This window comes from Morus notabilis, unplaced genomic scaffold (assembly GCF_000414095.1).
Source record: "Morus notabilis unplaced genomic scaffold, ASM41409v2 Scaffold165, whole genome shotgun sequence".
Classification (NCBI taxonomy): Eukaryota; Viridiplantae; Streptophyta; class Magnoliopsida; order Rosales; family Moraceae; genus Morus; species Morus notabilis.
Genome location: NW_010363979.1, coordinates 622,502 through 645,711, shown reverse-complemented (window position 1 = coordinate 645,711; position 23,210 = coordinate 622,502). Strand labels below are relative to the sequence as shown.

The 23,210-nt window shown below is 36.0% G+C and overlaps 1 protein-coding gene across 1 annotated transcript; it reads right to left on the bottom strand.

Moving 5' to 3' along the window:
• Positions 1–652: 652 nt before the first annotated feature.
• Positions 653–22,075, bottom strand: LOC21406930 (sterol 3-beta-glucosyltransferase UGT80B1). Its single transcript, XM_024170401.1, has 15 exons — positions 21,919–22,075; positions 15,764–15,835; positions 14,395–14,488; positions 14,130–14,272; positions 13,220–13,290; positions 12,507–12,588; positions 12,259–12,357; positions 12,005–12,060; positions 11,046–11,080; positions 3,472–3,688; positions 2,973–3,188; positions 1,616–1,675; positions 1,491–1,530; positions 1,144–1,365; positions 653–748 (listed from the first exon to the last, which is right to left on the bottom strand). Exons 1-15 carry the CDS (start codon positions 21,997–21,999, stop codon positions 674–676), a joined length of 1,563 nt encoding a protein of 520 aa, XP_024026169.1. The 5' UTR covers positions 22,000–22,075; the 3' UTR covers positions 653–673.
• Between the last annotated feature and the right edge of the window lie 1,135 nt (positions 22,076–23,210).

Here is a 23,210-nt window from a genome sequence, read left to right as displayed (position 1 = left end):
AACTTTTAAAATTTTGACAATTTACCTCATGAACTTATAAATCTATTACAATTTACTACATTTAGATAAGATTGTGTGAAATTCGTCATGAAAAGACATTCAACCAAAAATTCTAACATCCAAATTCAACTTGTAATACAAATGTCTCAATTCTTGGACTCTCAATCGCTTAAATCTGAGTAAAAATCAGAACATTATTGTTTAAGTAGACCATACTACAACAATTTAGCAAGTTGGAGGGAAAAATTACCTGAATTAAAAGTTTAGAAGGTCAGTTGCTAAAATCTAAAAAATTTATGGAGAAGAAGTGTCAAAAGGGCTAACCAAGACATGCTTTGTCCTCCTTGTTCATCATTAGCCTCTTAGGCCTCGTTCATTTCACCGATTCGAGTTTTCAGTTTTAAGTTTCTATAGTAAAAAACTCTCAGAAAATGTCACATCTAACTTTTTTTTGCTACACTAAAAAACTCTCAGAAAATGTCACATCTCAGTTCGAATTGAAAACTCGAATCCGTGAAGTGAACGGGGCCTTAGTTTTTTTTCTTTCAAATTCTCTTTAGAAGTTTTAATAAATCAACTTGATTGAGTGAAAATTTCTTCAAGAATTTTTAGGAGTTGGACATAAAAAATAAAAAAAAAAAAAAAAAAAAAAAAAAAAAAAAAAAAAAAAAAATCAACTTGCTGGAGTCTCTGAGTTCGAACAGCCTAGCTCTTTCTTTATGCACTTGACTGCCTCCAAGACTCCATCCTGAAAATTACAAGTGTAAATTTCATAAGATGTAAGGTTAAAAAATTTCGAAACGTTATTGACCTATAAGCTACGACATATAATTTTAGAGCATTAAAAACCAAACAACTTCTATATCGTTTCCATCATTTTCACAAGATTAACCAGAATTTTCCCCTAGTAACACAATAAGCCAGACAACATTCAAGTATTTAGCCTTCCAACTGCCAACAGTATAGTGCTCAACTTTATTCATAAATTTTCTGAAACTGTTTGATGAAACGTTAACGTCTAATGCAGATAGTAAATCATGGCTGTCTAAAACCTGCAATGAATTCGATTTTGACTGTCAACCAAATCTGCGGCTCTTGAATGCCACCAACAAATGCAGCATATATTTCAGAAAGAGAAATCACCTCGGTAGAAAGTTTTTCAGAAATTTCTGCTGCTCGTGCTTTGACTGCAGGAGATAACGCATCATTTATTGCCCTCGACAGCACATTTGCAGCTGCTCGGATGCTCTTCTCATCCTTAATTTCGGGAAACAAGCCGTCCCTTCTCAATGGTTCTGGTGCAACTCCAAGCCAATGCATTCTCTCGGCCCAGTAAAACTGGTCATGCATGAATGGACAAAGTACCTGCCATTCAACATTGTCATTAAGAGAGAGAGAGAGAGAGAGAGAGAGAGAGAGAGCAATAGTTTACTGAAGCAGATGAAAAAATAGATTAAAGATGAAAAGAGATGGATAGCAACACAACCCACCTGCGGAATTCCAGCCTGAAGTGCGGCAGCAGTACTTCCGCTATTTTCAATGTTCCACGCATGAAAACACGTATTAGTGCTCATCCAAGTTCCTCATTCTTAAAAAACCAGTAAGAAGCTCTAACCTGCCCCCGTGATGAATTGCAACCGCACATCTAGGAAAGAGCCAGTCATATGCTATGGTACTAAGTTGCAGATGACAAAAGACGTTAGTTGCAGAATAGGAAATGAGGTATGGACCTACTACAATGAACTTAATGATCTAGAAACCATTCCAAATTAGATGGTGTTTACTATATAAAAAAAAAAAAAAAAAAAAAATCCTGGGTAAAAAGCAGTAAACAAAGCAATTTCACACGGACAATATAAGGCAATCTTCAACCTCAATATGCTTGCTTGTGTTGTGAAAAGTCGTGAAGGTTATTAATGTAGTTGGTTCAACGTTCAGAACATTTATTTATTTTGAGATCCAGAAATCTTCCGAAATCACAAAGAGCCCAAGTTTGAAGAAAAAAGAACGACTAAGCAATGTAGTGTGAATTCCAATGTGTAAATTCAACTACACACGAGAACCAAACTCTTACGTTCTGAGTGTCATATATTCAAACATGTACATACTAAAGAGTTGCACTACATAGGATAACGACTTCAGGCATGGCCAGCTCCCATAGTGTGACGGGCGGTGTGTACAAGGCCAGGGAACGAATTCACTGCCATATGGCTGACCGGCGATTACTAAACAATATTCTTTTTTAAAGGTCCCACCAAGACACACTTCATTTATACTCATAAGTAGCACATTGAGCTAATTTAGAAGGTTCTCCAAATGCAACACCAAGAGTACTGGTGTCTAAATATAGTGAATGGAAACAATGAATAGTGCCATTTCTTTTTACAAGTAAAAGTTGATTTAATGCCACAAAAAAGAACAGGACCACTGTAAACTAGGTGTACAATATGGTACACAAGAACAGTCTGATAAACAGAAATAAGGATTTATAACACCAAGTATACCATGTGAAAGCGATAAATAAATATACGAGTGTGTGGGGAACATTTTCAGTTGTTTTTGTTCAGTAAAATTTACAAGGACGCGTAGAGAGAATGAGAACGAGAAGCTAATAAGTATATATGTAAAACATATAAACACATAAATATGCATATACAGAAACTAAAAGCGAAAGAGGTAAAACAAACCCTTTTGGTGACTACAGAAAATATGATATTAAAAATTTAATGAGAAAAAAAAAATCTTCAAAACTAATCAGCTTGCTTTATGCGTTTACAGCACACTTTGATGAAACTAATTTGAAAAAAGAATTTTTTGTTGGCATTTCATTCAAAATGTCCTAGAGACATCCTCAATATGTTTGCACGATGTACTGATTTCAAAATCTTCTAAAAACTAAAGTGAAATGCTAAATATTTGACTTTCTTCATGAAAAAGCATCCGCTGCGTCAAGCTGAATAAAAGATTCTCACCCTGAAAAGCAAAAGAGTCGGCCATTGAAGAGAGGGAGGCAATCTTCACTTAATTGCATATTGTCCATGTGTAAAGCTGTTTCAGCAGCTATTGCTTGGATTGCTGCGCCAAAAGGTTCGTATCCAGCTGTGAAAAGGATAATTCTGTAACTTGTGATCTCTAGAACAGTCCTAAGGACGTGTAGAAATGCCAGAGGGTCTTTCAAAAATCCCATGCTGTAAATACAAAACAATACTCAGTTCAAGACAAGAAAGACGATGACCATAGACAACAGCCATATAGTACTAAAAATATAGGAGACGTCAAATATTGTAATAGTCCACTAAGAAAATGGACTGTAAAAACTTCAGGGGAAAGAAAAGGGAAGGCCTGTTTGAATGACCAATGATTTGGTGAAATTACTGATTCTAACCCAACATTCTTCTAAATCAATATTCAGTAATAAATAAATAAATAAATAAATAAAGAAGTTAACAAGAATGGTTTTGAGGAACTTGCCTACCAACAGAACTCAGCCCAATAAACACAAGTGGCTCTGACACACGAGTCTTCAAAAAAGATTGTAAATGAACATGAGCAGAGCATAGTTCATCTTCCTTGTCTAAATGCCCTGCAGAAACAAGTGCTGAGATTTCACTGCACTTCTGACATGAAAACTGCCATTCCAGTGGGAGAAACCAAAAGCCACAAACGCGAGCTGTCGGTGGCCAATAATCTGCTCATATGCTTAGAAATCAGATGAAGGATATTATAGATGTACAACTTGACAAAACAGGTACATTTTGTTAGAGAAAGGCAAGAAAATCTGGTGCGAAGAGAGTGATGAGCCACATTTTATTACTTATTTTGATTAGGAACAGAGGCACTTTCACTAAAAATCATATGTTGTTCAGCGATTAAACACTGAACAATATGTGCTATCGTTCATAAGTACACTAAAAGGACCTTCACAGGACGCGAATAGAGGTATTATAGTTACTGTTGTTTTCAGTAACCTCCTAGATAGCAAGAAGAAACCATTCCAATCCCTTTCGCTGCTGGTTATTATTGTTTTATACAAGGCTTTTTTTATTATTATTATTATAAAATACACAAAACTTTATTAAAACAAATAGAGTTTACAAGGACGATGGATGAGGAATCCACTAGAATAAAAAGCAAAAACAAAAACAAATAACTACAGTCTATACAAACACACTCAACCAGAATCAATCCTCTCAAGCCAAAATATCATCCCAACTGAGCAAAATCAATGAAATTAAAAGATACATCTGTTAGCTAAAATAATATCTTGTCTAATGAGTTTGAAATTTCTTTTGTAAGGCTGCAATAATTTTGAGTATTAAACAACTTTGAGGAAGTCAAGGCACAGTAAACCAAAACCACATCTAAGCATGTGTGATATGTATAAATGGCACGAGATTACTTTTGATAAACAACACTTCTATAATATTGAAGGACAAATTTTATAAATTCCCCCTGAACTTTGTCACTTGTCCTTGAACTTTAAAATGTACATGTTGTGCCCCCTGAACTATGATATGTCTCCAACTTTCTCCCTCTATCTGATTCCGTTAACTTTTTTAACGGAAATGCTAATAAGTTTCGCTCAAAACTTTGTCACTTGTGTCAACATGCCCATGAACTTTAAAATGTACTTGTTGTGCCCCTAAATTATGATAAGTCTCCAACTTTTTCCCCTCTATCTTGCTGCTGCCAATTTTTTAAACGGAAGTGTTGATATGGCCATTAAATTGCTAATTAGATTTTTTTTTTTGGGAAAAGAAATGAAACCTTTATAAATGGAGAAAAAGGGAAGAACAGACGAAGAGGAAGAGGAAGAGTTATCCTCCACAAATCCATTCTAAAAATACAAGATAAACAAAACAAAATCAATCAGACCAAACTAAACAACTAGGACATGGCTTTAAAAAGGGGCCCAGCTCCTAACAAATTCTGAAACTATAGGCTTTCCAAATTCTTAATCCCTATAAACCCACATCGACACCCAGTACCTAATTTAATCCCAAAGAACAGACTCATCCTCCCTTTGATCCTCAAAAATTTTATTATTCCTTTCCAACCATATACCCCACAAAATAGCTTAAGAGCAACCATCCATAAAACCAATGCCCTTTCTCTAAAGCTAGAAGGAGGAGAGAAAACTAGCATCTCAGCACAACTTCAAGGCGTGACCCAAGAAAAACCAAACTCCTTAAGCAGATAGGACCATATCATACGGGAATAGAAGCAATGAAGGAAAAGGTGATCAGCTGTCTCCCCATCATTCCTGCATAAATAACACCAGCCTGGGGACATTGAAAGGAAAGGGCTTCAACGCTGCATTGAGTCATGAGTATCCAGTTTATTGGGAGCAAGAAGCCAGCAAAAAACTTGAACCTTAGTGGGGGCACGAGTTTTCCAAATATTTTCAAAAAAGACAAACTGCGGAGATGAAGAATCAACTATCAACGAGGAGAATAGTGATTTGACTGAGGAAAAACCACTATGATCAGGCACCCAATCTCTTCTATCTTGGATTACACCATGAAGCCTAACCTTCTACACAATAGAAATTAGCTCCGAAACCTCCCTAAACTCCCTATCTGATAAGTTTCTTGTGAATCTAAAATCCCACAAACCAACGCTTCTATCCCGAGACTCGGTGCCAAAGCAAACCTAGTAATTGGTTGATCATGAAGTATTCTATAAAGCGGGAAATCTTAGGCAAAAAGGACTTCCTTCACAACAAGAATCCTCTCAGAACCTGATGATTTCTCCCGAGCCAATCTTCCATTTAATCCTCTGGAAAAAACTATCAGCCACCGTCTGGACTGATTTCCAAGGGCATCGGAAAGTTACTCTCGACTGAACCCCTGAGTCCCATTTGTTTTGAGCCAATCCATTTTTCCCGACAATGATTCTATGCCATAGAGCATCTGTTTCCAGCAGAAATCTCCAAAGCCATTTTGTTAATAGAGCTTCAATTCTCTTCCTAATGTTGCCAATGCCCAAACCCCCCAGTTCCTTTGGTCTACAAACCTGGCTCACAAGCCACCAAATGAGTCGACTTATCCTCAGAGAAACACTCCCAAATGAAGTCTCTCATTAGCTTCTCAATCACCCCTGCCACAAGAATAGGAATTATGAACACCGGAAAGAAATAAATAGGCAGAGAAGCAAGAACAGACTGAATGAGTGTTTGTCTACCACTTTTTGATAAGAATGCTTTCTTCCACCCATCCAATCTCTTCACCACTCCAGAAACCACTGGATCCCAAAAAGCCGTTTGCAAGGGGTTTCCACCTAAAGGTAACCCCAAATATTTGACTGGCCACAAATCAAATGTACACAACAACACTTGCCAGTCTAGACAACTTGTTTTCCTCCAAATTTATACCCAGAATGATGCTTTTATCCAAATTTATTTTCATGCCTGGTATTAAACAAAAGATCTCCAAAATACCCGCTAAAGTTGACAAGCTTTCCTCCTCCAGTGAACTAAAGAATAAGGTGCCATCAGCAAATTGTAGCTGGCTGATTTTGACGTTGGATCTCCCCACTATAAGCGGGTTAAAAAGAGAAACTTCAAAAACCCTGTCAACTAACCTACTTAAACCATCAACCGCAAGAGTAAACAGATATGGGGACAATGGATCTCCCGCCGCAACTCTCTTTAAGATGAAAATTTGCCCCTCGGCCTGACATTAATCATCACTAAATAAGTTACTGAACCAAGACAGCCCATTATCTACCTTCTTCACCTTCCTCCAAAACCTTTTTTCTCCATTACAAAATGTAGATACTTCCATTCAACATGATCATAGGCTTTTTCAAAGTCAATTTTTATCACCACATCCTCTCGTCTCGAGGACCTTTAGTCCTCCACCACCTTGTTAGCCACCAAAAGAAGATCTAAAATCTGCCTCCCTGCCACAAATGCCCCCTGAACTTCTGAAATTGTCTCTTACAGGACATCCTTGAGCCTATTCGCCTATACCTACGAGAATTGTATAGGCTCGAGACCAAACTAATGGGTTTAAAATCTTTGGTCCTGCAAGAATTACTTTTTGGGTATTAAACATATGTATGTTTCACTGGTGATCTTATTAATAATCCCATCTCCAAAAATCTTCCAAAACTTTCAAAACATCACTTTACACAAAGTGCCAACACACTTGAAAAAAGGAAGGTGTGAACCCATCCGGACCAGGAGCCTTGTTACCATCACAGCTGAAAACTACTCGCTTAATTTCTTCCTCTTCGAAGGGTTTCTCCAAAGACTTGGCAGCGAAATTAGAAATCGGATTCCACTCTAAACCTTCAACTCCACTAAAGTCTCTGCCCGATCTCATATAGTTTCTCATAAAATTCAATAATCTTCTTCGTAATTTCCTCCTCTTCAAAAAGAACCCCGTCATCAGTTTCCAATTTTGAAATTGCATTCCTCGTTCTCCTCGCACTCAATAACTGATGGAAAAGTTTAGTATACGTGTCTCCCTCTCTAGCCCATGCAGATTTACATTTCAACCTCAAGGCCCTATCCTCCCCAATTAAAATAACAAAATCTCTGTTTTAACTCCATCCTCTCCTCTGCAAAAAACAAAGACCATTCGGAGCTTCCTTCCTTTTGATCAATCTCCTCAATCCTCTTTAGTATTTTCCTCTTCTCCACTTGATTAGCCTCTGCTAACTCCACTCCATCTTTTCACCTTTCTTTTAAAAGCTTCAACTTTCCCATTACTCTATATCCATCCCACCCTTTGACGTCTTCTTCTTCCCACCAGCCATTCATGTTTGATTATTTCTTTGTTCTCAAGCCAAATATTATCAATCTAAACGGAGGGGGCCCCTATTTAGGAGGTTTTGTGTGAAATAAAATAGGGCAATGTTCTCAAACTGCTCGAACTGTTGCCTCTTGACGCCCAAATGGAAAAACTTCCAACCAACCTTCAGAGAGTAAAAAACAGTCCAGTCTACAGCAGAGGGAGAATCTCCATAATTAGACAGGGTGAATTCACATTATGGAGAGGCAGGTCAGTCAATCTCAAATCTCTAATAAGATTATCAAAAAAGTGTCATACTCCTAGTGAGATTATTACTACCACTTTTCTCCGGCAAAAATCAAGTAACATTAAAGGGTATGTTTGTTTCACAACTCAAGTTAAGAACTTGAGTTGTGTATGCGATAGAAAAACAATGTAGTAAAAAATTGAATTTAAATTTTTGTAGGAGAAAATTCAGTAGCAATAGAACTTGAGTTATGAGAACAAGGCCAAAGTCAACCCCCAAGCACCATCTTTGCCTGCATAAGCTCCATAACCCTGCTAACTCATCCCAAAACAACCCTCGTTTATTGTAATGATTAGGGCCGCACACCCTTGTGAGCCACTAAAAATCACCTTTCTCCTCAACCTTTATAGTGACCGAAAACTACCAAAAAACTTTCTACTACCTTCATTCTTCTGACGTCCCAAACTACCAAAATTCCCCCCAAACGACCTACTGCCCCCGCCGGCAATAACACCCACTCTTTAAATCTAGATTGCCAAATGCTCCCCAAAAAGCTTCTGTTGACCTCTCTCCGTTTAACTTCTTGGAGAATCAATATATCTGGAGTTTCCCTATACACAACCTCCCAAACTCCCTTCTTTTTGAAGGAGAGGTTCCTCCTCTAATATTCCAAGACATTAGCTTCATTGATAACCTTTTGCTACCCCGTTAACGCTCTCTCGATAATGAACGTTAAACTCTAAATTCTTCAACTCCCTCCCTTGGCCCCTTCTTCTAGCGTACTTTGAACAGCCTTCAACATTTTCCTTAGCTCCCTTCTTCGAAACTGACAGTTGGAGTTGCACGTTTTGAAACACTGCCCTAACTTTACTCCACTCCACTTTTTTTCCACCAATTGTCACTGTACCGCACTAATTCACCCTGCTAACTGCTTGTTGTCAGCACTTCCCGGCCTAGATCTCCCACCGTACCCGCCAGCTTCTAGAGTACATCCCACCATCGACTCGCCATCCAGACAACCCTCCATATTGTCCTCCAATTCAAATGGTGCCACTGATGCTAAAGGACATGGGTTTAAGGCGTTTTGACTTAGAGCTTGCTCCTCATAAAATCCAAGAGAATTATTACCTGCATGGCTTCCGCTGGCTGTCTCCTCTAGACTTTTCATTGCAGTAAGAAGTCTCACTTCTTCCGGTCCCACGAAGGCTTCTCGGGCATCCAGCAACGCTCGTTGCCATCTTTATGGAAGAGAGTCCCTTTAGTAACGGGTTTCCCAAACTATGCAAACTTCCCATTGAATCACATGTCACCTCTTCTTTCAATCGCAATCACCTTAAGATTCCACATGACCTCCTGATAAGAAATCTGGTTCTCTATCAGCCATATCGCCAATGGGATCTTCTTTGCTTTTCTTTGGTCTTCTAGATCTTCGATAAAAAAATGGGAAAGGCTTGATTCTACGTTTTCCACTTCTCCTTAGATATGACATTTGGGGTTTATTGAATGCCTTTCCCCTCCAATAAGAATAGTTAGGCACCAGTTCTCAAACCATTAGTTGGTTAGAGGCAATTAAGCAGGGAAAAAAAAATGAGAGTAAATCTATACAACGTAATGGGTTCTGTTAGGTTTTTTTTTTTTTTTTTTTTTTTTTTTTTTTTTTTTTTTTTTGTTTGCTTAACTTAATAATATTTGACTTAGATAAAAGTGCTCAATATTAAAACATGTTTATGCTTTATATATGTGTATGTGTATATATATAACATTTTTAAATCTAAATACAGTCGCTCATTGTCTTTTTTTTTTTTTTTGTTGAGAGAATTCAATACAAATCTTAAAGAACCCATTAACTTAACAAACCTAAAAAGAAAGAATCTTCAACATAAAAAAAAAAAAAAAAGCAACAACAACAACAAAACAAACACAATGCAAAATTCAAGAAAGAATCTATCCTCTACATTAAGAAACCTATGAATTTGATAAATCCATTCCAACGGAGAAGGAAAAATAAATAAATAACATACTCATTACCTTGTACAGATTTGCTCCTCATTTTTTTCCTTCTTTATTGCCTCTGACCAACTAATTTTTTTGTAAATTGATGCTTAACTAATGTTTTTGAAGGGAAAAGCATTCAATAAACCCCAAATGTCATACCTAATCAACAATTTATTGGCCGTATCAACATTTCGTTCAAAAAATTGAAAGAATCAAGATGGAGGGGAAAAGTTGGAGACATATCATAATTTAGAGGGCACAACATATACATTTTAAAGTTCAAAGGACATGCTGACATAAGTGACAAAGTTTAGGAGGAACTTATAAGCATTTATGTTCAAAAACTTAACGGAATCAGACGGAAGGGAGAAAGTTGGAGACATGTTATAGTTTGGGGGGCATAACTTGTACATTTCAAAGTTCAAGGAGCATGATGACACAAATGACAAAGTTCAAGGAGCATGGTGACACAAATGACAAAGTTCCGGGGGAATTTATAAAATATGCCCTATATTGTAATCTTCTTAGTTCCTTGTTTTTGTGTGGACCTTAGGCCTGAGGGTGTATTTCTGCATGCAGGCAAAGCCACGCGTGAAGTCATGTGCTTGTGTATTGTCTTGGTATTATATAATAAAAAAGCATTCCTTGTACCTCACACACACGAGCGCACGCGTAGAACATTAATAAGGTAGAAGAAGGAAAACAAAAGGATGGAATCTTCAATAATGTTGAAATAAATAAGTATACCAGGGCATTCAAGAACTTCTTTATTAAATCCATATATCTCAAACATATAAAGGGTATGTTTGTTTCACACCTCAAGTTATGAACTTGTGTTGTGTATGAGAGGAAACACTGTAGCAAAAAAGTTGAATTTGAATTTTTGTGAGAGAAAACACTGTAGCAATAAAACTTGAGTCGCGACTTAAGTTGTGAAATGAACAAGGCAAAAATGTTTAACAAATAAATACTATTACCACAATCTATAATTATTATGAGAGAAAATTAAAGAGCAGGGAAGAAAAAGACTGAATCTTCAATAATGTGGAAAGTAGTAAGCATACCGGGGCATTCAACAACTTCTTTGCTAAATCCATACCTGTTAAACATACAAATATTCAAGGGTTAATAGCTCTATTAGTCCCTAACTTTGAGCGTAGCAATATATTTGTCCCAGAACTTTCAATATGGACACATTTAGTCCCTAAACTTTCGTTTTTCAACAATTTTGGTCCTTGACAATAAAATTGGTGAGCGATTTCTGAAATTTAGCCCGGATAATCACATCGTTATCGCAAAATATTAGAAATTTTTACATAAGTAGTTACAGTATGTGCAAAGTATTATAGTTTTTAATAGGTTTTAGTAGTAACAAAGAGAAAATTTTGCATATAACGTAACTCTTTCCGTAAAATTTTAGATTATCACGTGATGGACACATATTTATCTTTGTTAAATTTCAGCAATCATTCGTCAATTTACTATCAGGATCAAAACTATCATAAAATGAAGGGTCTAGATATGCCTAAATTAAAAGTTTAGGGACCAAAATGTCACAATGTTCAAAAGTTCAGGGACTAACAGAGCTATTAGCCCAATATTCGAAAGCAAATATTAAAAGTGCAAGTATTTTAAAAAGAGATATAATTAACATCACTATAAATTTATCAACTCAAACTAAACAATAACCCTGTTTTCAAGAAAGCATGCTCTCAAATTTTAGTAGTATTATCCAGTGATTTACATATTTTCATTTGTTTCCCTCATGAGCTTGAGGTTCAATATACTAGCCAACTTGAAGTCCCACAATAATTTCCAATGTTATTGGGCACCGTACAGTAATAGAATCATCAAACATATGAGTAATAGACTTGACAGAATTGACTAATGTAAAAAGTGCAACATATGATTAGGATTTTTTAACACCTTGGTAAAAGCGCAGTAACTCCCATAATATAGCTTTTTCCTCCAATTTTTCTCTATTTTCATTCTTTGAACATAGAACTAAGACCCAGAGACTTACAGTAGTAAGGGAGATGAAGGCCTATTATGCCATTCTGGTAGATCAGTTACAGGATCCTAAATTTGACAAAGAACTTAGTCAGTATGAAGACAGCAAAACCAACCATTTTTTCTTGTGCACACTAAAAATTTCACTACAAAAGTACGAAACCTTTTAGAAAAATAGATTTAAAAAAATATTGAATGTAATTGAAGTTTCTCGAAATATCACAATATGTTAAATGCATAAAACAGCTTGTGGCAAGAGAAATTTACTGTAAAGGGACAAGAACTCAAATTCAGATCATATCTCCAAGATTCCCAATATTCAGTGAAAAGGGGCCAGAGCCAATGAATCACGTCTTTCCAACAAACCTGTATGCCAAAAACAAAAAAAAAAAAACAAAGAAAAAAGAAGGTCAACTCTCTTGTGAGTGTTGCTTTGAGTTTGATCAATTAGTTAAGGCGCGCATCACACAAGCAGTAAACCATTCAAAGAATATGTTTGCTGAACCCTGAGCTACCTTGAACATAGGAGCTTCCTGTAGATACTTATACAGAAGCGGGTGTTCTTTTTTGAACTGCCGCTCGAACGATGATGGTGCACTGTACAGTATTTCAAAGGAAAACTAACTACATAAGCAGGTAACTAGGTCTAGGTATTGGACCTTGCAGTTCCAAAAAAGATTTCTCCTAATTAACGTAACACATTTTATGTTGAAACACATCAAGGAAAATGTTGGATTGGAACCCATGAAGATATAATAAAAACTTATGAAGATGTAATGAATCTTTGGAAGGAATTGATATCATTCTTACATTTTAAAAATTTTTGAAAAAAATATCGAAATAAATTTTGGGATCAATAAAACTTGCATTCTATCTAAACATCAAATGTAGTGCATGGTTAGCCTATGCCAAAAGATTGACCTGGGATTTAAATATTAAAGAACACAGAAAATTCGTTTCATATAAAGAGTATTTTCAGTGGCATATCTAAGAGGATGCACACATATATAAAACGCAGGGGAAAGAGGGGTGGGGTGGATCCATTTTTTAGCACTCTAGATAGAACATGTGTGAAAAAAGATATTAACTTCGGAAAAGGGGGATCCAAACCAATGAACAATGTAAAAAGAAAAAGATTAGCCAGTTAGAAGAAGTCTTCAAATTATATTGAGAGTTCAACTATCAAATATGAAAATAAAAAGAAAAAAAAAAAAGTGGACGTTTTTACCTGTATGGAACAACATACGGCGCAGCGACTATGCAACGAACTCTAAACAGTTCCGCAAGACTCCAGCCTTCCTAGACCAACAAGGAACACTTTTAAGGTTCATATTATAAATTTTTGTACATTATTGATAAAGTGTGTTGTAAAATTATGAAGAATTCTCAATATCTGCCCTCTTTAGATTTCAATAGCTGTCGGTACTCTAATTTTTTTAATATACAAGAAACTTTCTTTTATTGATAACTAAATTAAACTTCCTTTTGTTCGTACATATTATGTCTTTAGCACCTATTACCCATTATTAATAACTTCAATAAAAAGAATATAAATAAAAAGATTTTTTTTTCAAAGTTGCAAAACCCAAGATAAATTAAGACTTTTAAGAACTCCAAGATAAGAAAGAAAATTTTACTAGTAAAACCTTGAGGGGTTTCCTATTCAAGTGCACATTGTGAGAAGTTATGTACACTCTTTAACAAAAAAAAAAAGAGAGATGTCTTCTTTATATTCACTCAAGACAAGCATCCAAGGATATTATCCTTCCATTTCATCATACACAGCAGTAACAAATGCTTCTTGTTCTCTCTAAACAGAAACAACAAAATAGGAAAAGCCTAGCATAGATATCTGAAAGCTATTTCCTATTTTATGATATTAAGAAATTGGAAAATTAAGAAATTGGAGAACAAATATGATAATGTTTTCTATGATCTTCAGCAATTGGAGGACATTGTAAAATCATTTTAATTCTGTTTTTGGGTTGTTAGCATTCCTAGCGGAGGCCTAGAAGAATACCTTTTCCTCCTTCGCCACTAAAGAATTTTCATTTTTATTTTTAATAAGATTTCCATTTCGTACAAGAAAAAAAAATGCAACCAATATATTCAAAAGCTGGTTATGTTTGGCTAAGTACCAATGCGAAAAAATTTATCACAATAAAATCATCATCCAAGCACGGGCCTCGTCCAAATATCTTTTCAAGAATAGAATAGCATTCTTGTCTATGATCTCGAATAAGCATCTTTTTCTGTAATGAAAATGACAACTCTGCAGAACCTGACAAGACAAAGATACCCTGTTAAGATATTGCTCTATGGTATTCTTGCTTTTCCATTGCAATAGCTAAAGCTAGAAAGGATTTAACAACAAGAGATCAAAAGGAACAAAGCAGGTGAAACCTGTGGTATTTTGACATTGATGAGCAGAAAGAATAGGTGGTGAAGAAACCGGCACAAAAGCAACATTCTTTTCAGCCAAGTTAGAACTTACATACTGCATAATGGAAAACACGTCAGAAAAACCAGAAGAATAACTCATATTGTTGCCAAAAAAAAAAAGTCAAAAAGCAAAGACTCTAAGATCCTTCTGAAAGTATAAAATTTAAAGGTTCTTTGGGAAAGTAGGAAGGAACTAAGAAAACAAAACTTCTATTCTAAAAGATAGTTATTCAGAAGTTAAAATAATAAAAATAATAAATAAATAAATAAATCTTTCAAGTCAGGAGCCGTTTTTTCTCTCTTATATTTCTTTTTTTTTTCCCACCAAGCTGTGCAAACTCAGCAACCTAGAACTATCACGCTGTTGGATAGGAACTGCGTAGAGAGAATTCACATTAGTCCGGCAATTGGACGTGGACACGGTGATTGCAGTTGAGTATTGTTTTGAGTTCTTGCAGAAGTGAAAAAATACCTACCGTATAGAATATAAGGACCATCTACAAAATTAGTGATAAATACCCAATCTCACACAAGAAACTGATCAAGAAAAATTAATCTTTATTGAAAGTGGAAATTGAAGAATTAGAGAACACCCCCTCTCCCAATATTGATTGCCAATTACAAATTCCAAAACAATCGACACTCCCCAAACAAACTATAACTGAAACTATATACTAACCACCAATCTGTTATTAATCAAATTGAGAATCACCTAGACCTAACTAAAACCTTCTCTCACAGCAACCACTAAAACCTTCTCTCACAGCCACAACTAAAACAGCCACTCAGCCTCTACTTACTCTCGTTCGCCTTTCTAGCGTAGGTGAAATGAATAGGGGGTTTATCAATTAGATTAGAAAATAAGTTGCCTAGCATAACTTTAGACTTCATTACACGTACCTATCAAATCCTGTAGCAGGTTTGGATGCACCAGTTATTGAGGTGTTTATTTGGTAAAACAAAAGGATCGATAAAGGATTCTCTTCAGGTGCTGTGGGGCATGGCAATGACTGATTTCACAAACACAATTTATGTTGGAAATGACACCGCATTCTGGTTTATGAGTTCATGTTGTCACGTTATCTTTTCAGCACACAAACATAAATGACTTTAGTATGCCTTTTCTTTTTCTCAACACTTCTGCTTTCTCCTTTTGTTACTCTTAATTAACCAATTCTCCTAAAAGATTAAGCTGATAGCATAAGAATTAGGCCAACAATATTATATATTTCCTTATAGTCGCATTTAATAAATAGCAGATCAATCACCATTATTCCCAAATCATCTACCAAAGGGAAGTTAAGAACTTAGAGTCCACTTGAATTCAAACCTCATGTGCCGAATGAGTTACAAAAATCACGCGATATTGTCTCTGATCACATGCGAAACCTGCCGCAACGGCCTGCAAACAGAACCCCAAAAAAAAATAATAAATAATAAATAAAGAAAAAAATAGGAAATGGAAAGAAATAAGAATCAGAGAAACGAATCTTTAAACAAGAAAACAAATACAATACCATGATCAGGAATTAAGGCATCATGAAAACTAAACTAAACTTATAGGTTTAGGGAAGAAAAAAGGGTACTATTTCTCCTTGAATTACAAAAAACGAGTACAAGAATAAATAGCAGAGGAATGCCCACAAAATCAGCAATCACAACTCAACACACAATCACACAATCAGCAAATCCTCTGCTATAAACTAGGAATGGAAACTACATTTATTTCTGATTTATTTGCAAAAATAAAATATCCTAGAATAGCCTAATTAACTCATACAAATCCGACACCCCCCTCAAGTTGGTGCATAGATATCAATCATGCTCAACTTGCTTACAAGAAGTTCAAAATTAGGCCTAAACAGTCCTTTAGGGAGAATATCAACTATTTGTTGCATAGCAGGGACAAAATCCATGCAAATAGCTCAACAATCAATCTTCTCTTTTATTGAAGTATCTGTCAATCTCCACATGCTTTGTGCGATCATGTTGCACTGGATTCTGTCAATGCTGATGGCGGCTTTGTTGTCACAATACAGCTTCATTGGCATGTTTATTGGCATCTTCAGCTCTTCGAGAATTCTTTTCACCCACAGCATCTCACAAACTCCGTTAGCCATTGCCTTGTATCCTACCTCCGCGCTGCTTCTTGCAACTATATTTTGTTTCTTCCTTCTCCATGTAACGAGATTTCCCCAGACATAAGTGCAATAACCTGACGTGGATCTCCTATCAACAACCGACCCTACTCAATCTGCCTTAGTGTATGCCTCAATATTTTGTTGTGGGCTCTTCTGGAAGAGCAAACCTTTGCCTAGAGTGCTTTTCAAGTATTGCAGAATTCGATAAACTGCTTCAAGATGTTTCTCGTAAGGCGAGTGCATAAACTGACTTACCAAACTCATAGCATAGCAAAAGCAATATCCGGTCAAGTATGGGATAAATAAATCACTTTTTCCACCAGTTTTTGATACCGAGCTGTATTCATTGGATCACCTTATTTGTCATCTCCAAGCTTCTGCTTGGGACGAATTGGAGTGTCTGCTAGCCTACAACCACTCATCCCAGTCTCCTTAAGGAGATCAAGAGCATATTTTCATTGGGACACAACGATCCCTTCTTTGATCTCGCCACCTCCATGCCAAGAAAGTATCTCAGAAATCAAGTCCTTGATCTCGAATGTTTAGGAGAGAGAAGTCTTCAAACGGCTTATCTCAAATACATCATCTCCAATGAGAATTATATCATCCACATACACAATTAGCACAGTTATCTTTTCATCTCGTGCATGTTTGATAAACATAGTATGATCAGCTTGCCCTTGAGTGCACCCTTGACTTTTAACAAACTGAGTGAATTTCTCAAACCATGCCCTCGGTGACAGTTTCAACCCATATAAAGATTTCTTCAGTCTACACACTTTTGTTCCAAACTTTTCACCAATCCTGAGGGTGCATCCATGTACACTTCTTCCTCCAAGTCCCCGTTGAGAAATGCATTCTTAACGTCCAACTGTTGTATAGGCCAATCACAGTTAGCAACAAGTGATAAGAGAACTCTTATGGTATTTAGCTTTGCAACTAGAGCGAATGCTTCCTAATAGTCAATGCCATAGGTTTGAGTGAATCCTTTGGTAACCAGACGTGCTTTGTACCGTTCCAGTGAGCCATCAGACTTATATTTGACAGTGAACACCCATTTGCACCCTATAGTTGTTTTTCCTCTCGACATATCTACTAACTCCCACATGATGTTCTTCTCAAGAGCTTTCATCTCCTCAAAGAGAGCCTCCTTCCACTCGGGAACTTTTACAGCATCCTGCACACTATTAAGAATCTCCAAACAAGACAATTGAGAGGTAACAGCATGAAAAACAAGTGAGAGTTTTTTGTATGACACATAATGGGATAAAAGATGTTGGGTGCATGACTGCACACCTTTTTCGTGTGCGATGGGAAGGCTTAAATCATTCGACTCAGAATTGGGACTTGGCTCAGTTTCTGGACTAGGAGACTCAGAACTTGAAGATGAAGTAGGTTGAACGTTTTGTAAAGACTCAATAAGGACATTGCCTAGAGAGTTTACGGATTTTGGCAAGTTTTAAGTGATTGGAGGACCCATTCTTTTGAGGTGTCTTCCGTCTCGAATAAACAATGTCAAATGGTTTCAACCCTGTAGTTCCTTTGTTTGTGGAATCATGAACATCATAAGATGGCACAGTAGGAGGACCTGCATTTTTAGTGTCTAAAACACTCGACCCACTTACTTCACTTTCTCCTGGTATAACAACACTCGACCCACTTTCTTCTGGTATAACAAAATCTGGGTTTTCAACTTGAATGGTCAAGGTGGGGAGAAAATTAGATTCTTCAGTTTGGAAAACATCATGGAAAGCTGAATCTTGGATTTGGTTCCCCACTTGAAGATGAGGCATGAAGTACGAGTGTAATTCAAAAAAGGTAACATCCATGGTAACAAACATTTTTTTGGAAATAGATTCAAAACATTTATACCCCTTTCAAGTAAGAGCATAACCAACAATCACACATTTTGTAGCTCAGGGCTCAAGTTTTCCACGATTATGGTTATGAATGTGAACAAATGCGATACAACCAACTATCTTTAAGGGTAAAGAGGAAGATAGCCTATTTGTTGGATAAAAGTTATGAAAAACCTCAAGAGGTGTTTTAAAGTTTAAAACTTTATTAGGCGTCAGATTTATGAGATATGTAGCAGTAAGGACTGCTTCTCCCGAAAGATATTTAGGTACCTTATTGGTAAAAAGTAAAGCTCGACCAACTTCCAAAAGATGTTTGTTTTTTCTTTCGGCCAAACCATTTTGTTGCGGAGTGTCAATGCAAGAACCTTGGTGAACAATCCCTTTTTCAAGAAAAAAACTTACCCAAAACATTTTTAAAATACTCGCGACCATTATCACTCTGTAAAATTTGAATGGTTTTTTTGAAATTGAGTCTATTCCATGGTGTAAAAGTTTTTGAAAATTGTTTCCACGTCAGATTTTTCTCTCACCAAATAAACTGAACTTAATCTTGTGTGATCATCAATAAAAGTCAAAAACCTTTTTTTTTCCAAAAAATGTAGATGTTCGACTCAGGCCCCAAATATCACTATGAATCACAGTAAATGGTGTGGTTGGTTTGTAAGGTTGAGGTGAAAATGATGTATGATGATGTTTCACAAACTGACACACTTCACATTGAAAAAAAAGATGGATTTTTATTCCAGCATAAATTTGAAAAGAAGTACTGAAAATTAGGGTGGCATAGCCTATAGTGCCATAACATAACATCACTATCTTTGGAAACAAAAACAGAATTTAAACCAGTACTTTGACATCGTCCACTCGAGTCAAATCCATCTTCAAAAAAGTAGAGTCCATCTTTCTCCCTAGCACTGCCAATCATCCTCCCGGAGGTCAATTCTTGAAACTCACAATGAGAAGAATAGAAGTTAGCTTGACACTAATGATCAGAAGTGATTTTACTAATGGACAACAGATTGCAAGACAAATTGGAAACATGAAGCACATCATAAAGAGTTATAAGGAGTCAGTTTGACAGTTCCTATCCAGGCAATGACCGAGAATGAACCGTCTACAATCTTGACCTTTTTATTGCCTGCACAAGAACTATAGGATGAGAATAATTTAGAACTAGTCATATGGTCAGTTGCGCCAGAATCAATGATCCAAGAATGAACAGAATTAGGAATGACACTCAAAGAAGCAGCGGTTAAAGAATTACCCTTCTGAGCCAAAGAACAAGATGGGGTTAAGGACAATTTTAGAGATTGAAATACTTTGTACATGTGCTCTAATTGCTCCTTGGTGAATGGGATTGCCTCCAAGTTGGTAGAAGACTCTTGAGTTTCTTCAGTCGTGGCTTGAAAGGCTTGACCATCGCGTTTGGATTTTGGCTTCCAGTTCGCTGGTTTGCCATGCAGTTCCCAGCAGGTCTCCTTTGTATGCCATGGCTTTTTGCAATGTTCGCACCACGGTTTCTTATACCCGTTGTTTTCCGGTTCAAAACCTCTGGATAAAAGGGTTGGGCTTTCAGTCTCCAAGTTGGGGCCGGTTTCATGTAGCATATTTCTCCTCCTCGCTTCTTCACGTTTGACTTCAAAAAACACTTCTCGAATGGAAGGCAACAGTTTCTTGCCAAGAATACGGCCTCAGAATTCATCCAAACTCCGATTAAGGCCGGCTATAAACATGTAGACCCTATCACTTTCCTCTATCTTCTTGTAACAAGCATAGTCATTGGGATTCTCCCAAACATCATCATAGCACTGATCAAGCTCCTGCCACAACGTCACCAATTCGTTGTAATAAGTGGTGACATTCCGATCATGCTGCTTGGATTGCCAAAGTCAGGTTTTCAACTCGAATATTTAAGAGGGGTTTTCAAGGTCTGAGTAAAGATCACAAACAGCTTCCCACACATCTCGCGCAGTAGGAAGAAAAAGATGTGGTTTCCCAATAGCTGGTTCCATTGAATTTATGAGCCAAGTAGTAACAAGGGAGTTCTCGGACTGCCATTTTTTTCAGGTGAGGATCTCCTGCAGAAGGGCTAGAAATCTCACCAGTCAAGTCCCCGATCTTGCCCCTGCCGTCAATCGCCAATTTCACGGATTGAGCCCACTCGAGATAACATCTACCAATTGAGTTTCATGGCCGTGAGTTGCAGATTAGAATTCTACAAATAAAATTCTGCAGGAACTGGAACGGAAGAATTTGCAGGGATAGGGTGACTGGCTTCGGAAGAGACTGAGAAGATTGTAGATTTATTTTGATTGCCAGTCATCGCTGCCTTGTAAGACATCGTGAAGGAGAAAGAAAAGAACATGGCAACTCTGATACCATATAAGTTTAGGGAAGAAAAAAGATAATATTTCTCCTTGAATTACAAAGAACAAGTACAGGAATAAATAGCAGAGGAATGCCCACAAAATCAGCAATTACAGCTCACACACAATCAGCAAATCCTCTGCTATAAACTAGGAATGGAAACTACATTTATTTCTGATTTATTTGCAAAAATAAAAGATCCTATAATAGCCTAATTAACTCATACAAATCCGACACTAAACAAGGAACCAACTATGAGATTTCCACTCCGTTTGGTAGGAGGGAAAGAAAAAAGAATGGAAAGAAAACACGTAAAAGAAAGAAAATGTGAAAGAAATGAATGAAGTTGTTTTTCCTTTATAGTGTTTGGTATAATGAGAGGAAAAAAAACATATAATAGCCTAAATGACTATTTTATCAATTGTTTAATATTAATTTAGATTTTAAAATAGGGACACAAAAATAAATTTAGCCATCAATTAGTGGATTTGAGTTTTCCTTCCAATGTTAGAGAGATAAAAAATAGTGGCCCCACCATAATTCTTTTTCATCATATTTTCCTTTCTCTCCTCTCTTCCTTCTTACTAAACAACTAACTCTATCATTTTCCATCTAATAATCCCTCTACCTACTTCCTTCCTTCCACTTTTCCATCATACCAAACACACTCTTCATGACCTGAATTTGAATCATGATAGTGCTATCAAAACAAGGGTTTGTATTCTACAACATTATCCATTTACAAAACCAGATTTGAAGCTTTTATGTTCAAAACATATTTTTATCAACGATTCACTCATTAGTTTTTCTGTTTTCTTTTTCTTTTTTTTTTCCCAAAAATCCATCTCTAAGATTGTTAATACCCTAACTTTAAGTATAAGAGAACTGTAAATCAAACATGAAAAAAATATGAAAAGGAGAAATGAGTTAAATTTCCATCCAACTGAGTAATTTATATATCTAGTGTATACATTTTTTCTTTTTCTTGTTTTAGGAAGCTGAAATTAAGTTATGGAAATCCAAAACATAATATAGAAAATTCAAACACTTAAGAATTTTTTATTCCTGATTTTTTTTCTTACGTTTTCATGGAAAATGAAAGAGAAAAGAGGACTTACAGCAATAGGAAAGACATCTCCTTTGGTACCGAAGGCCATGAAAACGGCAAATGGTTTGGTCCTGTCCTCTGCCTCCTCCATTACAATTTGGCAGTTTGCTTGCTACGCCGGAGTTCACAGTGGCAGACGACAAGTCCTGACAAATCTGCATATATTGTTTGGGTTTGGGTTCGGCTGGTGCTTAGACATTGGGCCCAATTCTATGGTTCACTTTCGCGTTGAGTTACGGAAAAAAAATGTAAAAAAATAAAACAAATAAAGAGGATAAAGAGAAATAGACGAAGAGTTGAGAGGAATTAAAATTAAGGAGATTGCAGAAAATTAGTCAAGATTTGAGAGAAAATAAAATTAATAGGTTAATGTATAAGAAAAGTTAATAAATAAGTTAATGTGATGTAAATCTGGATTTATAATTAGTTGAAATTTTAAAAATATCATCTTAGTAAATCCTGAATTTACCGTTTATAATTGGGATTTACCATTAACTTTTTCACTTTTTTCCCACTAACATGAATCTGGTAATACCATGTATATTCGGGATTTATTCTCAGAATATAGTATTCTTTTTTCTACTAATACGAACTTGGTAAATCCAGAATTTATTAAATATATCAAGAATTTATCAAATATATCAGGAATTTATTATTAGATTTTAAATTTTTTTCCTACTAATATGAATATCCAGGATTTACTATTATAATTTGTAGTGTTCTTTTCTCCTACTAATACGAACTTGGTAAATTCAGAATTTATCAAGTATATCTAGGATTACCATTAGATTTTTCACTTTTTCTGTATTAATATGAACTTGGTAACTCCTAAGTTTACTAGGTATATCCGGGATTTACCATTAGATTTTGTACTATTTTTTTCAAGTGATTTTAACTTGATAAATCCTGACTACACCTGAATTTACCAAAGGAAAGGGGAGAATTAGCAAGAAAAGGGTAAAATTAGAAAATTAATTAAAAACATGATATAATCTATTAATTTGTATATATTAGTAAATTGGTCATTTACTGCCATAAGTTTTAAATGTATGCCTATTTCTTACAATTTTTCTGAAAATTAATAGGCCAATATTTAAGAAAAGTTAATAAATAGACCTATGTGAGTAAATCTTGATTTACAGCAAGTTAAAATTTCAAAAATACCCTCTTGGTAAATCCTGGATTCACCGTTTATATCCAAGATTTACTATTAGATTTTTCACTTTTTTCCTACTAATATGAACTTGGTAAATCCAGAATTTATCAGGTGTATCTCGGATTTACTACTAGAATTTGTAGTAT

Coding starts and splice junctions, on each gene's coding strand:
- LOC21406930 (XM_024170401.1), bottom strand. CDS start 21,999: ATGGAGGAGGCAGAGGACAGGACCAAACCATTTGCCGTTTTCATGGCC. Junction 12,358..12,506: donor AGGAAGCTCCTATGTTCAAG/GTAGCTCAGGGT, acceptor TTTGGCATACAG/GTTTGTTGGAAAGACGTGAT. Junction 749..1,143: donor CTGAAAAACTTTCTACCGAG/GTGATTTCTCTT, acceptor TGTAATTTTCAG/GATGGAGTCTTGGAGGCAGT.